Source organism: Cyanistes caeruleus, chromosome 13 (assembly GCF_971803275.1).
Source record: "Cyanistes caeruleus chromosome 13, bCyaCae1.hap1.1, whole genome shotgun sequence".
NCBI classification, from domain to species: domain Eukaryota; kingdom Metazoa; phylum Chordata; class Aves; order Passeriformes; family Paridae; genus Cyanistes; species Cyanistes caeruleus.
In genome coordinates, this window is record NC_141713.1 from 10634593 (window position 1) to 10652180 (window position 17588).

At 39.4% G+C, this 17588-nt stretch overlaps 1 protein-coding gene across 5 annotated transcripts in view; it reads left to right on the forward strand.

The window, feature by feature from the left end:
* Positions 1-17588, forward strand: part of FBN1 (fibrillin 1) — a 145924-nt gene that overhangs the window by 98723 nt on the left and 29613 nt on the right. For all 5 annotated transcript variants that reach the window (XM_086848332.1, XM_086848333.1, XM_023933994.2 and 2 more), the window contains 7 exons: positions 2944-3069; positions 3873-3998; positions 11972-12094; positions 12648-12770; positions 14562-14687; positions 16255-16377; positions 16644-16766. In XM_086848332.1, the coding sequence (XP_086704458.1) occupies positions 2944-3069; positions 3873-3998; positions 11972-12094; positions 12648-12770; positions 14562-14687; positions 16255-16377; positions 16644-16766 (870 nt within the window). The remainder of the gene's footprint in view (positions 1-2943; positions 3070-3872; positions 3999-11971; positions 12095-12647; positions 12771-14561; positions 14688-16254; positions 16378-16643; positions 16767-17588) is intronic.

Consider the following 17588-nt stretch of genomic DNA (forward strand, 5'->3'; position numbering starts at 1 on the left):
CTCTTCTTGCTTCACAGCTACTGGCCTGATGAGGCATGTGAATATTTGCAGCTGTTTGCCAATTCTGTCCAAGAGCTCCTTGAAGAGCATGAGAATTATAACAGGGTTAATTCCTTGGAATAGGATTGCTTTTATAGTTGAACAAATGGAGAGTTTTCTATACTGGATTATTAGAGCACTCACATTTAGAATTTGTAAATATTTATAGACCTTGAACCAGGGTCTCAATTACCCTGAGGCCACTCAATACCATTCCAGAAGATAAAAGAGCCCTAAAGCACAGAAAAATGCAGTTTTCCTCACATTGTATCTTGCTCTGTCAGAAAGTAGCCAGCCTTCAGCAACTATCAGACCCTCATTCAGAGAAAGAATTCAACTAGAAAAAGTGTGGATTTGATTGACCCCAAAAACCTAAAATATTTAGATTAGAAGTATTTAGAAGTAGTTTGCTTTAGCTCAAGTTTCTAGAAAAGGCAAGCTTTTAAAAAAAGTGCCCAAATATTGGTGTTTGGGGCACTTTTTCAATGCAAAAATAAATCTGTTTAATCGAAATTGTGCCTCAGCCAGATTCTAAATGCAGTGAAAGGATTAGAGTGACAGGAGAGGGAAGGGAGGAGGGAAGGGAGCAGTCTCTAAGCCACTTTTCTGTTTTCATCTTATTGATTTGACTCAGACCAAATGACCCAAATATGCACTTGGCCAGTCTTTGGGATCTCAAATTTGATGGCTAAGAACAGTTCTGTCTTTACTCCCCCTTATCCTTTGCCACCCAAACACATCTCTAAACCCAAAACCAGAACAGATAATTTACAGCAGCACTTTCAGCAGCACTACAGCACTACAGCTCTACAGCATTAATATGCAGCACTTTCCTGCATATTAAACGAAAAACTTTGGAATAGGAAATGATCATCTTTCTATTCTCAAAGTCAAAATGCAAACATCTGCCTTTGCTGTGGGGAGGGGATGAATTCTCTGTGGTTTGTCCACACATTAACCTGACCCTAAACACATCCAGAGAAGCTGTAGTCAGATCTTACTTTAGGTGTGAATTTCTACATATATTTATTTCTACATATCCAGCCTTGACTCTGAAAAATAGTATTTCCTTCACAGGCAGCTGTAATAACTATTAGCTATTAATTTTCATACACTCCTCTAATAAGGACTTGAGTCCAAGAGCCACACATGAAAAGGTTTAAATAGCAGAAACAGCAGACATCTTTGGAAGTCAAGTTAAATCTAAATATCCAGAGATGTGAGGGGTCACCTTCACTACCCAATTAGTATTGAAAACACTGCTTCCGTCTCTTGAAAAGATGTTATTTACATATGTAAATGTCTGGTGAATATTCAGATTCCACATACTAAAGTTTTGCCTCTGCCCAAACTAATAAGAATAAACATAACTTATTTATATATAATAAATAATTTATTTATATGTAATTTGTGATACTTGCTTCCATGGCACTAAATATCTGGTTTTTACACTGTTAGACATTTGTGCATGGCACAAGATAAAATAGGACTTCAATTGTGAAACACCTGTTTTACATTTTCAGTTTTCTCTGTGTGTGACCATGTCTTTTATCTTTAACATCACACAAAGCTGGAAGCCATCACAGAATATATTTCCTGATAATTGAGCTGGTAAGAATGCTTTGCAGTTCAGTAGTAGGTCACATTTGAATTGGTGAGGTTATGCATAAATAATCAGCTCAATTAGGAGAAACAACAGGTTCTTTGTCAGCTGATTTTCCCTCAACTGTGAAATCAGTACAGTGGCAGGTTTGTAAATAAAGTTCTTTATTTCTGTCATTATTATTCCTATTTCTAGAGCTTAAATATGCATATTAATTCAAATTCCATTGCAAATTAACATTTTTGGGCTAATGTCCATGCCAAAATTATTTGCTTGTTAAGATAAACAGGGACTGGTCAGCCTTCTTCCTTGCAGAAGCTGTGTATCCACACAAGCACTAGCTGCTAGAAGTACAGCAGAATAATGAACATAATATTTTAAATTAATGTGAGTTCATTTTCTGCAGCTGCATAATTACTGCAATCCACAATAGACTGCTCTGATAATGAGTTACACCCTATCTCTTGGAGAGGATTCCTGAATCTTGTCCTTTTTGTGCTGACTTTTTTCCCATGGTATCACTAGGCAGAGATTCTGATTTTTGCTCTTGCTGGTCTGTGTTGGTGCTGACACAGGAAGATTCTAGGGATTTTTACAAGGAACACTAGCATAAGCCCAGGGGCTCTGAAAGATTCCAGAGCTTAGCATGGTTGCCTTAATATAATAAAGTATCTGCTTCTGAAGCTTGGCTCCAATCAGTGATGGCAATTTTATCAACTGAGAAAACAGCTTTTCATCCTAGAGGATATAAGTATATGGCCGGCCTGACCAGTTAGCTGAAGTGCTACATAAGACCATAAAAATCTCTTAGTGAAATATATGTATGTGCTGTAATTATTCCCGTCATTAGTTGAACTGTTTCCAGTTTGTCACCACCCCTGAGATCTGCAGAGGTATTTTGCATGTATGATGGCTTTTTTAAGCTCTGTAAAGTTTGACATTTTTGTCACTGAATTTGACTTCAGAGCTTCCATTGATTTCAACAATGATGGATAGTATCCAAGAATGCCCAATTATATGTGGCCTTGTGGTGTGACAAAGGTTCTGTTGGAGTTCTTTTCTCTGTAGGAAAAGTTGGTTCCTGTTCCTCCCACTTGAGTCAGAAGGGAATGTTTTGCCACTGACTTTAGCTGAAGACAAGGAGCTTACTCATCAGGACAATTTTGCAATGTACTGCTCAGTTATTTACAAGGATGCAATCTTCACCATGTTTATCAGAGCATTAAAATGTTTATTTGCCATGATGATGGTTCGTTGTATTGGACAAAGATAATGTATTTTAATCTGATGTTCCCCTCTAGATATTGATGAGTGTGAAGACAATCCTAACATCTGTGATGGAGGCCAGTGTACAAACATCCCAGGAGAGTACCGATGTCTTTGCTATGATGGATTCATGGCCTCTGAAGACATGAAGACTTGCATAGGTAATTGGAAGTACATATATTCTAATCTGCATTTAACACAGAAAAAAAAATATTTATTTAGGCACTCTTTCCAATGATATTTGAAGAGTGTTGCTCTTATCTCCTAATTTTGGTCACCTGACCATAGAACCAGCCCTATTACACAAATGCAAATGTAATCTGTATATCCATGTAGATTGGGATGCAAACATGATCTATAGCACTGCATTTTTAGGTGCTCTTCCAGTGAGGTTTTTATGCAGCTTAGATGAAAGAATGCCTGCAGAAAGGAAGTGGAGGATGCTGTGGAGAATTCCTAGCAAGATAAATCACCAGTGCTGATTTAAACTTGTCTCTGAGACAAAACTATATAGAAGTGTTGTATCTTGGTAGAACAGAGTCATGAAACAGCATATCTCCAAAACCACATTTTCACATTTTAATTTAAAATCTTGAGTGTATTTCAAGAAAAATCTCTGACAAAACTAAAAAACGCATGCATGCATATATAAATGTATACAGACACTTATATGTAGAAATTATCAATAATTGTAGTCATTCTTTGGATAATGTGCTGCACCTTAGTGTCTGGTTTTAGGAAGAACAGGCATTAACAGTATGTTAATGCAGATATGGTAATATAACACTGCTACCTCAGATCTCAAAATCTATGCTTGCATGCTAGGTAGGGAATAACTACTATAAGCAACTTTTCTTTGCATATCTAGACCTGTTTTTATATCAAAATTCAAATCTAAAGAGATTTTTTTCAGTTACTTTCTAAGAATTGTATTTAATAAATCTTAATTCATGGTTTTTTTAAGATGTTAATGAGTGCGATCTGCATCCAAACATCTGTCTGAGTGGAACCTGTGAGAATACAAAAGGCTCATTTATCTGTCACTGTGATATGGGATATTCAGGCAAGAAAGGCACAACTGGTTGCACAGGTAAGTTTTAAAGCTTAATTATTAATTTTTACTTAAATTCATGAGTCTGCTTCTCTGGTGTTTAGAACCTCCTCTCTGTGTGCTTCTTTTTACTTACTTGTGCTCTTATGTTACCTCTCATCCAAATTTGCTGAGCTTTTGTTCTGCTAAGCTTCAGTGGTACAGCATTCAGGCTGATACTGCTTCTGCTGAAATGAGTGGAGCAAAGATTGGGATCAAAACTGGGCGTGTTACTGCACCATCGTTCATCTAAGAGAACAGCAAATGTCATTCTCTGTAACACGACAAACTCCTGAGGACCTCAGTGCATTTGGATTAGTTAATTGTATACTGTGGAAGCAAATAACAGGTATCTGCTCAAAGTATTATTTGGCAAACACAGATGGCTTGAAATATCTGCTAAAATATATTTTCAGTTTTTGCAAAGTGTCGACAATACAGTAACACAACTACGTTCTATCAGCTGAAACAGAATTTGCTTTATTTCATGTATTGCCAGGAAACAGAAATGAGATTCAAATATACAGGCTCTGAGGGCATGATATTAATAATCCAAGTTCTGGTGTCTCAAGCCAAGGTGTTGAGAGTCCTAGGCTTTGCCCAAATATGAATGCAAACATATGTTTAATATAATTTCTAATGTAGACTTAGGGTAAACACATTTCTGGCAATATCTTTGAGACACACTTTTATTCTTAGTCGGCCCTTATTGTATAGATCTAATAATATATTTTTTTAAGTGCTCCAAATATATGAAGCTGGTTTTTTACAGCTCTCACAGAAAAATCTGAGAGCTGGAGTTGTATTTTGCATATTGGACTATGGATGAATAATTATACATTAGTCACAGCTGCCTTTGAGTTACATATGAGCTGATCTAAATCCAAGAAATCCCTAATTGTACTCTGTAGACCGGCATTTCAGTGTTCCAGCCTAAGGAGCAGGCAGGGAAGATGAAGCAGTGAGTTGAAGGCAAAAGAGAAAGGTTGTGGAGGCAGGGGAGGAATCTGAGGTATGGCTTCTGGAGAAGTGCCTGGAAATAGTCCCTGGTTTGGCATCACATGATTCAAGGCAGTGTCCCAAGCAATATTTTTTTGTTAAAGGAGAGGCCAGGAAATCCCTCTGTCCTGGTCCCAGCCAAGCCCTGACCTGTGGATGGACACTGTCTGTCATGAGGGCTCTTCCCACCTCCTTACACATTTTTAACCCTTCCTGCTGCTTTTGCCAGTATTTCAGAGAGTATGGCACTCACCAGGAAAAACAGCAGTTCCAACAGATACTATAGAGGGGCCCAGTCATTTGAAAGAGCCCAGTAGTGTAAGACAAAATGGTGAAGGATTAGTTATGTTGATAAAGCTGAGATGGGACCATACTCAAATAATGAATTTTTTTAAAATTTAAAGCAGAAAGAAGAGCAGGAAATTTCTAGATTGGTTTCATAATGAAAAAACTGTGGATATATATCCTAGAGTGACTGCATTGTGCAGGTTCTCACATTCTGGTTTTTAAAATGTCTGATTTACTGCTGGAGAACTTTGAATTCCCCATTTCTTGTTTTTATGCACAGTATTAGAGCAGAGTTGAAGTTCCCAGGCTCAGGTACTGCAGACCATGACAGCATCCTTCAATACTTCTTCTGGAAGGGCCTTGCCAACAGCACCTTGACCCCAGAATCCAATTCTTGTCTTACAGACAGATCAAAAGCATCCACAGTTTTTAAGAATTCCAATGGAAAAAAAAAAGTTACAAAAACATGTACAGCACTTTGAATGGGAGATCCTCTGTTTCATGAGAATCACTAAATCATGTCCTTTGGGTTCCATTCCAGTTTTGTCTAAATATTTCAGCTCCCTTGTCATTGCTGAGTGTTTCCATTTTAACAAATAAACTTTTTTTTCCCCCCCAATCATTTACCAGTATTCAGAATCCACCCACTGACTTACATTCCCATCCCACACAGATGTTAGTTCCCCTAATTCTTCCCTCTCCTTGGTTCTCAGTAAGAGTGTGGACAGAGTTTAATAACAAAAATACAATTTTTAAATTACTATGCAAAAATACAGATTGTAGATGCAGCTTTCCAACATCAAGTGCTGTGAGTGGTTTAATTTCCATTCACATGGCAAACTGTGATAATACTGGCTTAGAGCAATTCATTTTAGATTTTCCTAGGCAAGCAGTGGTATGCAGCCACTAGAGAGAAGATTGCTGCGTTTTCCCCTATCCCAGTTCCAGATCTCCCAGCTTTATGGCAAATACCTTGTCTCTACTTTTTCTGTCAATAAAGTACACGTGTATTTGTGCAGAAAAGAAATCCTGCCTTGGCACTTGTGTTTATATTTTGTGATTCATCACCACTCTGAATTACTGCCTGTAAATCTGCAATATTTCACTGTTGATGTAGAGCCTTAAACTTGCTCTGATATTTTCACAGAGAAATTCTTCTCTGACTCTCACCCATCCATCCTTGCAGTTACAGCTGTGTGCACAGCCCCCTGGTAGTTCCTGATGGACAGGGGCTTGCACAAGCTTGGGGTGCTCTTACAAAGTGAAGCTGAAAGAGGTGAACTTGGGCAGTGATTGCCCAACATGGCCAACAAATCAAAAATAAATATGTTACAAGTCAGCTGGATTTCTTCACAGCAGGCTCAGGGAGCTGGGAGGCTGAGACCAGGCTCTGATGCCCCAAGGGCCATGCTGTTGCCATGTGGAGATAGGCTAGTGGAAGGTATTCAGCTGCAGCCTTGGTGTGGGCTGTGAGCTTGGAGGGTTTGGTGTCGAACATCTTGCAGTGATGATGGCGTTGGTGGGTACACAACATACCTGCATGGCTGGCAGGAACTTGGTTCTGGGGAGGTCAGACATCTGATACATGTAAAGGAGGAGACAAGCCTGTCATTTGCCCTCAGAGCCATAATATTTTGTGACTTGTATAATGTGCTCTCCTCTCCATTATTAATGGCTTCTGGCCATTAATAATACATTGTATTTCAGGATTGTTGGCACAAAAGAGTTCTGGTACCAGTGAGCCATATGTTTGCCATCATGTATCTGGGAGCTGGCTGTGTCAGACCAAATACCAGAAGATAATGATAATGGGATGCTGCCCACAGAGAGGGGTGTTGCAGGAGGAGCGTACTGGCAATAGACATCTGTCCAGGAATAACACTGGGCCTTGGTGTGCTGATGATGTAAGGATGGATAGCAGGCAAGAGCTGAACTGTCCCATGTAAAACTCCAAGGATACAGAGTGCTGAATAAAATCTGAGAATGATTCCAAGAGAGAAAACAATTTCAGATCTAGGAAGATCAGAATAGGGGGATTTTTCCATATACTTTTCTACTTGTATGAGTGCCAAGTTGAAATTCACAGTTTTTTCCCTCTGAAAAGCCTTCGTTTTTCCTACCTGATTACATGGGCAGCAACCCAGGAGGAGGAAATGCCTTGTGACTTCCACCAGACGACTGGCCCTTGGGGAACTGGACCCAGGCTCGAAATACTAGTGAAACGTCAGTGCGATAAAATGCACAGATATGCAGAGACTGCCAAAAAAATGTAAAAGTCAGAAAATACTTAAGGGATTTACATAATTCCTGACAAACAGTACTGATTTATAGGTGGAGTCTGAATTAAATTTACAGTTTGCTAAGGATCCTTATAGAGCATTGAAGCCCAATGAAACCTAACAGAGAACGGAACACAGGGTACCTAGAGGATTTCATACCCAATGATGAACACGTGAATTTTCTTCAGTTAATGTACACTCTTATTCTGTTCAAATGCAAAGGAACTTTTTTAGAGTATAGGTGAGGAAACAGTGACTTACTGCCATGGTCCTCTCTAGCCAACTTCAATGATCCACTTCCAGTCTGGGTGAGAATGTTTTGTGCAGATATTGGCTAGCTGTTTCTTCTCTTTGGTTGCCACATTTTGGAGGCATAGTGCAAAGGGTGACAGGTATATCGATGTGTATTTTTGCTGCACACATGCTGAGAGCCCTAAAAATTTGTGCCACTGTGATTAATGGGAGAGACACTTTCTTCATTGCCAAAGGCTTGAGAGAAAAAAATATTTGTCCGAAGAAGAGAACTGAAGGAGCCAACAAAATAGGGTGACTGACAGGTTTTTTTCCCCAGAGTGCTTAGGATTGTTATGATGTCAGACCTGCATATTATTTATTGTGCGTATTCTCATCTGTTGTAGGCAGACAGCTCTCAGTATAAATGGGAGTTGTGCAATTGCAAAGCTGAGAACATGTGTGCAGCAGCACTGGGGCACAGTGGGACCAGCTGAGGATGCAGTGTCAGTCTCTGACTGGAATGTCTTTATTTTCCTTGGCTTGTCACGGACTCATGCTGGAGGCAGAAGGAGAAGGTCGATATAAATCAGTGACTCACTCCTTTACTCTTTAGTGAAAATCCCCATGAAGTCAGTGGGAATAGGCTATCATTGTGTGAAACCCTGACTTCAGTAGTGTCCTCATGAGTGCTCTTTGGGTCATGATACCTTTACTCAGACCGCGTAATGCCTTTGTCTTCAGACAATTAAATGAAAATAGCTAGAGTATTTGAAGGGTATAGTACTGTTTGTACTGCCATACAGACAGAACAGGCTGGACTCATACTTTTATTAAAGATATTGAGTTAATTTTTCCCCTACAGAGCTCAACTTCTTTTTGTTTCATTCTGTGAAGCCATAATTCAATACTTATGGCAACATAAATCCATATTAAGCTCCAGTATAAGCAGGCATAAATTCCACTGATTTCAGTGCACCATTTACACAGGGCCATGTTTGGTCTGAGATCTCTTTTGTCTTGGAAATAATTGCAATGCAATAAATGTAGACTTATAACTCAGCTGTGCAATGAAAGGAGAGAATAGAGATTATAGCAAAACAACATCTGAGTTAAATACAGGGGAAAAGAAGTAAAATCTGGGTTGAAGCCAATGATGGGATTTTATATGCCTCAATCAGCTTTCATTTACATATCTGAGAAACCTTTCATGCATCATGGAAATAACCCCTGCAATGTCCCTTTAAAGGTAAATGGTATGAGAGAATACAAATTGCATTCCCTATTTGATCTTTACTCAGACAAAAAAGTATTGAAATCTATTAAATTTTTTTACTGGAGAAAAGCTTTTTTTTTTTTTTTCTTTTTTTTTTAATTCAAAATAAGTGAAATGACATTTCAGTGGCTGATGCCTGAGAAAGTGGATGCCATTATAAATACCTGTATTTGAGTACAGATTTATACTTGCAGCTTTTATCCTAAAGAAGATTCTAAGTTTTTTAGAGTGTGTGTCAAACAGCTGATGGACATCAAGTGTCTGCTGCAAGGGCCCCAGTGTTGTGGTGCTGCTGTTCCACTGGGAGGTGTTAGCAGGAGTTCTCAGGTACAATGTGTCAGTGGGTCAGTGCATGGTGGGATGGAGTCCACAGTCACTTTATGGAGGGTAGAAAATTTGGCTTGGATTTTCTTAAATTTGAGCCTGAGCATTACTTCATTGCGGTGTAGCTGTTGCATGCAAGTTTCTGTTTGTGTTTGCTGGTGGTTTAAAAAAATTCTTGGCAGAAACCTCTCTACTGGTGATGGGGTGTTTTTGTGGTGTTTTGTTGTGCTCTGCAGGGTATAAGGAAACTTGTGATTATATGTTTTGAAGCATCCAATAATCAAATACAGTGGAGGCTTAATGTGAGAAGTGGTTTAACAGTTTGGAGTTTAAAATCATGTAAATGTTAAAATATAGAGCATTTGCCTCAGCTTTTTTATGTCAGTGTATACTGTAGCTGACCTCTCTAAATTCCTTCCAGTGTTTCCCCAAGCCAAAATAAGTTGCTTTTTTTTCAGGCCACCCTTAAGATTTTTTGACAGACATGAGTTTCCTGTTTAGGGTGATGTTATCTTCATATGAGTTTCTGCACATGGTAAAGGCAAAACTGCTCTGAGATTATTTGCTCCTCACTCTTTTTTAAAGTTTTAAAAAGTAAGTGTCCATTTGCATGTTTTCAGGCCTGTTGGTGGAATTAATATTCATTAATAGTAGATTCCAGCTGCCAGGTTTAGATTCATATCTAGATGTCAGCATTCAGATTATGGGAATGCTCATGTCTGGAGTTTTGAGTCAAAGCAATGCCTTGCTTAGAGAGAGACTCAGAAAAGTAAGAATGGAATAAATTCCACTTCAACAGACTAAAAAAACACCAAAGAATTAAAAGCCAACCCACCAAAAAACCCACAAAACTCCCCAAACAAACAAAACAAAAGAAAAAACCCGAAAACCAAATCAAAAAATACCCCCCAAAATCTCAGCAACAAAAAGCCCCAAGCAAGCACAAAACTCACCAAACACCCCGTCCCTCCCAACCAGCAGTCGGTTTGGGTGTTTTCTGGCCTTGAGTATTTCATATTAAGATAACAGATAGATGTTGTCTGCTTCTTGGAAGTCATGTGTTGCCTTTATGAAAAGGTAAAATATGTGTACAAGGCATAGTGAAGGGACACAGCCTTTTGTCTAGAGAAGTGTGGACAGAAAATCCTAAGAAAGTGTTGTGAAGGAAATGGTTAAGGTGCTACCTGGACACTTTCTGCATTATCTCCACTACCCCTCAAAGCCCTCTTTAAAGAGCTAATTGTTTTTAGGTAAAATCATAGGGAAATTCAAGTCTGTGATTTTGGGGCTGAAAATCCCAAAGGTTGTTACATATTTGATGGCTGATACATTTTCTTAATCATCTTCATGAGAAGGGTCTGAGCTGGGTTTTGTCTATGGAATCATGTAGAGTTGTGAGCTTGTTTTCCCCTTCCATCAGCTGTTTTACAGAGTGAGATGATTTGGCTTACAGCAACATCAAAGACACCTAGGAGGGATAAAAAAATGGGTATCAGTTTTAAGTGGTTTGATGTGAACTCTAGGTAAGTTACATCCTGCATGGAAGTTAAGTGCAGTTTGATAGCTCAGTTACAGAAAACACTGTAAAATCTAAAACTCAGGCAAGAAAATTCCTGCCAGTTTTGTTTCAGTTACCAGTAGTAATTTCTGAAAACTTTGTTTAGTTTATACATTCTCCAGCTATGGAGCATGAATATTGTTTTGTGAGAAGGGAGAATGGAGTTCAGTTTGGGTTTTGCAATCTATACATTTTGACATTGTCAGCGACTGCCCAGAAATGAAAATAAGGTGAAAATAGCAAGTACTAAAATAAAATGTGCTGGCATGACCATGTATGTTGAAGATTGGATGACTTGCTGCCCAGTGTCTCCTAGGATGCTGACTTCTTCCCACTGTGTTAGGTTTCCTGAGTTCCTAATAAACTGCCTGCCTAATGAGCTTCTCAGTTGTCTTGGTAAATACAGTGGTACAGCCTGTCCCCAGCCTTGCACACAGCCTGTGGCCAAGCAGAACCTGCTTCATTCCCTGCCTGGGGACAATCCTAGGGGCAGCTGGCTGGTGGTGCCTGGCTGGTGTTCATCAGCGCCTGTGCAGATAGTGGGGGCTGTGGGAGTGCTACATTCCAGGAGTCCCTGGGCAGCAGAGTTTCCTCTGAGACTTTTTAGTAAACTCTGCAATGTGGAGCCACCAATGTAGTCCCTCTCTGCAGACTCTGCCCATCTCTGCAGGATGGGCACACTGGGAAGACTTTCTTCTGAGTTACTGTTTTCCTTCTTGAAAATAGACTTTGGAGTGAACAGCAGCAGCACTGCTTTATATGCCTGTCAGAAGAACAGGTAGTGAGCCAGCATGTTTGAAATGTGCTACATGTTTCTTTACTTTTCTTTGCTTTTCTTTGCTTTTCTTACCTTTTCTTTGTTGTGATTTTGTCTTCATCTTCCTTTTTAAATGTCATGTTGTAAAGAAGTGCAGGCTTGCTTTCACATTCACATTGCCTTTCTTGAGAAATTCTAGTATCAGTTATCAGGATATCAGAAAGTGTGTTCCATGAACTCCTCAAACATCTCTGTTTACAGATATCAACGAGTGTGAAATTGGAGCCCATAACTGCGACAGACATGCCATATGTACAAACACAGCAGGAAGCTTCAAATGTAGCTGCAGCCCTGGCTGGATTGGAAATGGTATCAAGTGCACAGGTGAGGGTCTCATGCATTTGTACTTATTTGTAAGGTCAGACCACAGTGGGGTTCTAGCAATTCTGAAAAAAAAATACCACACCTATACCATGAGAAGGCAAATGGTTATAAAACTTGTTAGGTTGATTTGACATGATCTGTTGGAGGACAAATCCTCCTCCATGGTAAGTGTGAAATCAGCATTATCTTCTGTTTGACTTGGGGAACAATGAGAACAGACTGGACCAGGGAGAGAGATGCTTTGTGCTTGAGGGCAGCTAATGGGAGGCAGTGAGGGGCCTCTTGGTGCTCCCCATGAAAACAAGGTACAGACCTTAGTACTGAGTGCCCTGGAGCTTCCACAGTCAGTTACCTTGGCAAATTTCTTCGATGGGCTTTGATAGCTCCTCACTTTTTCAGTCAGATGGCCACACATATGTGTGGGTTTATTATGGAAAATTATTTAAAATAGAGCTTCTCTGTGCCATACACTATTTAAAGTTTGTATTCATGTGTGGTTTTTTAACTATTTTTTTATTTTTGCCTTTTTTCCCCCTATTTTATTATTTTAAAGATCTGGATGAGTGCTCCAATGGAACCCACATGTGCAGCCCACATGCTGACTGCAAGAATACGATGGGCTCCTACCGCTGTCTGTGTAAAGAAGGTTACACTGGGGATGGTTTCACTTGTACAGGTGAGCTGTCTGAGGAAAGCAAAGGATAACTCTAGTGGTACCATGCAACCTAAGTTAGTCTATGAGCCAATAGGCAAAACCAGCTTTAAAACATTTGAAATTTTCATTAATATGTCATAATTGATTGGCTTCTCCTTCACCTAGGTTGCCATAGCTTAAAAGAAATACTATATGTTATACACAGTCTAAATCAATCACTTTTTTTCCCTTGATAAAACACAATTTTTCATTGAGCTTTTCTTGTTAGTTAAAATGAATGGCAAAATTATTAAAACAATGCTTGATTATGTAATTTGGCTAGTTAGTAAACTAGTCCATTGGCTACTCATCTTAATACTTATATAACAGGGCATATGCATCAAAATTACTTCACAAAATTGCCTAAAAATGTTTGTCCTTTCCACAAGTGAGTGTGTTATGTCTGTCTTCCTTACTCCATCATCCTGAGAGCTGGTGTCAGGATGCAGTGCTGGCATGTAGAATGAAGGAAGTAGCTGCTTCTGAAACCTCATTTTATAAACTGTAAATGAGATTATAAAACTTTGCTAGAGAGATGTTTCCCACCCACACTTCTTTGAAGAACAGATTAGCTCATGTACGCTTAGTCACGAGGAGCCCAGCTCTCGCGCTGAGGATCGCAGTGTGCCTGGGGATAATCGGTGGAGGGTGACGCTGTTTGGAGCAGAGCCATGGGACAGAGCTGGTGGGCCAGGTTTTCAGCTGGTGCAAATCAGCAGCACTCTATCAACTCTATCAACTGCAGCAGGCTTTTAGAGCATGTGAGAATCTGGATTACCAGGTTTAAGGCTGAATTTGAATAATTCCGAATTCTAAGCAGACCTTGGAATTCTGCTTAATTCTCTCCATATAATTTCATCTTGAATTCTGATTCAGCTTCCTCAGTGGCCTTCCTAACCCAGTGCTCTTTGTTAATTTCCTGTATGATGATTTCCAGGAGTCTGTAAGCTACACCCTTCAGATGGAGTGCTTACAGAGTTTCTGCATTCAGTAGAACTTCTTTTTATTTGGATACATTGTGAATTCAAGAGGTGTCTCAGACTCAAACTAGAGCACTCAAATGTTCTGTAAGCCCTCTGCCAAAGTGTGCAGTATGCAGCATTCCCTCTGGTAGGTGATTTTTGATTTACCAGCCACAGACTTTTCAAAACTCACGCTGCCAGCCAGACTCTGTTGCAATAGGAAGGTGTTTTTGTGATGTGTAACATTTCAGCTCGAGAGTAAGGGCCATGATCTATCTGAAGGTGAGTGGAGTCCGGTAGCAAGGCTGTTTTTCTCATTAGCTGTTAACCTGCAGTTTAGTTTTGATGAAGTTCTTTTCATGCCACTTATTGTCAGTGTTTTGATGTTTGGCATGGAGAACTGTCTATTACCATATGTTTGCTCACTGCATAGAAAACCTCTTTTTTTTTTTCCCCCAATTACTGCCTCTAGGTTTCGCTCTAATAGAAATAATTACAATAAATTTCACGTGCTCATTCTGGGTCTAAATTTGACCCTGTGACTGCCTCCCATTGTTGTTAACTGGAGCTATTCTAAGAGTCTGTGCCTCTCTGATTTTCCTTTTGATTAGAAACTGTATTTGAAACGTGTCAGGAATATACAGAGCTGTTACATTTTGTAATCTCAGCACATAACTAGTTTGCAGTTTCTTCTTCATGTGTTCAAATATAATAAAATAATTAACATGCTTGGAACACTGAATGCTTCAGATCAATTGTTGGTGAGAAAACCATCTTTACTGCTAACTTGCAATATCCCTTCCTTTTACAGACCTCGATGAATGCTCAGAAAACTTGAATCTCTGTGAAAATGGGCAGTGCCTCAATGCCCCTGGAGGGTATCGCTGTGAATGTGAAATGGGATTTTTGCCAAGTGTAGATGGGAAAGCATGTGAAGGTAATTCTTTGTAAGCTTTAAACAGTACTTAACAGATTCTGCCTTAATAGTATTTTACGTTCCAATTTTTTGCAATTGTTTGCTGTTGTGGTTGTATTGAGAACTACATGGCATTTTTTAATATGCTTTTTTGCATATTTTTTAATGTGCCTTTTTGCACTTCATACATTTATTATGGACCTCTAAGGTGTTCATCTACCTGCTGTATATAAAGAGAACAGCTTTTCAAAGCTTATCTTATGATATATTATTTTGGGGTCTGATTGGTGATCCAAATGGCACTAATAGGTGCCATTTCTTCTTGATCATTGATATCCAGTTCTTCATTTTATTCAAAACAATTAAACAGAAAAAGTTGTTACTTTGCATTGGTGTGTATGAAGCTGAAAAACAGTGATTTGGTAGCCCAAACAGTGGATATTCTTTGAGGGCTTCTATGAGGTGCAGAATCAGAGTGTGAAGCCTTGCCAAAAAAAAAAGCCACACACACACAAAAATATCCTGTATGAATATTTGTTCAGTTTCAAAAGTGAGCTGTCAGTTAATAGTTGACAGCTCATTCATAAGAGCTTTGCATATGCAAATATTCAAAACAATCAAATAATAAACATGTTACCAACATGATTAAGGTCATATATTTGTTTAGAACATTTGAACTCCTTATTTGATATAATACTAATCAGTTAAGTCAGTCAAGAAGACCCAGCCTTATCATCTCACATACCTAATAACTCATACCAACTGGTATTTAATGGGGTTCAGAAGTACATTATTTTAAAAAGGATTTTTCCCCTTGAAAATTGTTCTGTGTATTTTTTAAAAGTCTACTGAGTGAAATAATCTGAGAGTGAGTTTTTCTTCAAGTGAAACTAACATTAGGTTTCATAATGTTTCATGAAAAAAAATACTTTAAAACCTTTTAGCCAAGTTTAAATAGCTTTTTTAAGGCTAGCTCCTGTTGCTAAAACAGACTTGCCTTCATGTCTCAGATGTGTACTCTAAGTGCAGTATTTTAAGGGCCTTTGTAAACACATGCTTTTTTTATTGTATCAAATTAGTTGTTCTTTGTGCAGTGCATGTGGCATTCAGTAAATACTGATTCAGACTCAGTGATTTGGAGAAAAGACACAAAAGTGTCTGCTTACCAAACTTTAAATCCGTCAAATGCAGAAATCTGAAGATGAACATGAAGTTCACCTTTGGGCACAGGCTTTTCTCTTGCTGGTGTCCAGCTTTCTGCAAATGACTGCTGATTTATGATAAACTTAATTTTATTAAGGCATATTTTCTGCTATGTTTAATATTGCTACTTGTCAGATTAGCCCACTAATAATCTAGGATGGTTTCTGGCATAGCTTCCAGAGTATTGTGAGGAGTCTTTTTCCCAAAAAATCGTTATGGATTAGATTCCTTAGGCTCCAACATAAATCTTCCATGTTTCTTTTCCTTGTCTTGGTGTTCAGAAGCTGTTGTCTTCCAGATCCATGCTGCTGAAAGTGTTTGCAGTTCTCTATGTCTCAAGAAGATAGGGAAACCTCATATTTTTCCTCTCCTGTTCCTTAACTAGATATTGATGAGTGCTCACTTCCTAACATCTGTGTCTACGGTACTTGTCATAACCTCCCTGGACTCTTCCGATGCGAGTGTGAAGTGGGCTACGAGTTGGACAGAAGTGGTGGTAACTGCACAGGTAAAACTTTGAACAGTATGCTTTTTAATCTTCTGTCAGTGCTATAGTCAGATCCTTAGGAAATTCTTTTAAGAAGCTGTACAAATCAAACTAGGTATAGGAAAATGCAGACTTCTCTACTGTATAACACAGGATTCTCCATACCTTTAGAGACCAGTATCTCGTAACTAATGGATTTGTGATGGTCAGCATAATTCTACCTGATACAGCAATGGTTTGTAGTGTCCTTGAGTACTTGCTTACCACGTGCTGGTTTTTTCTTGCAGATGTTAATGAATGTGCAGACCCTACAACCTGCATTAGTGGCACGTGTATCAACACTGCTGGTAGTTACACCTGTGAGTGCCCTCCCGATTTCGAGCTGAATCCCACCCGAGTTGGATGTGTTGGTAAGGGACCATTCCCTGTGCTGTTTACAAGTGGAGGTCTACAGAGGGGCTGCAAGCTTAGGAATAAAGTCCCAGGTCATGGGAAAGGTCTTGGTCAGGCTCTTCAATTCCCATCCCACTGCCCCTGACTTAGAAGCTGTAATAGGGCAGCAGGAACATGTCCAGAGTTAATGCAGCATGCCAGCAGTGCCCTGCTGCCAGAACCAATCCCTTGGGGCTAGTTAGAGCTGTCCACAATCTCCAGCAAGTAGGAGACAATTATAAAATTCAACAAACTTAAGTGCACATCCAGCTGGCCCTAAGATGGCAGGCAAATGAAGTTGTGGCATGAAGCCACCCACGCTCTTGGAGCACTGAGTGCACTTGGCTAGGTGCAGCTTCATGACCAATGGAAATGCTCTTATATTAGGCTCCAACTGCTTAGTAATCCTAATATTTTTTTGGTTTTGTTTGTTTAAGAGGGTGTAGAGATGCTTCTCAAATTTTAATGTGTTTGAAATTCCTAACATTTAGTAGATGCTTTCCTGCTTGTAAACCTTGAGTAAAGGAGAAAGCAGTGGATATCTGGAAATGGAAAAATGTACAAATGTGAGGGAAAATGTGAGTAAAAATGAGAAAAAGCCTGGCTGACATGCCCTTGGACTCAATGAATAAATTTCCTTCTTTGTGAAAAGTCAAGAAAAGCCAAGGAATGGGGCACCAACATCCTACCTAAGTGGGAAACGCTGGGCCCCCCTGGGCAACACAGCTTACTTGCTTTGGTCCTGTAAGAAATGGGAGCCATCAGGAGGTATCCCTCACCCTCAGAGGCTGTGCTGTGCT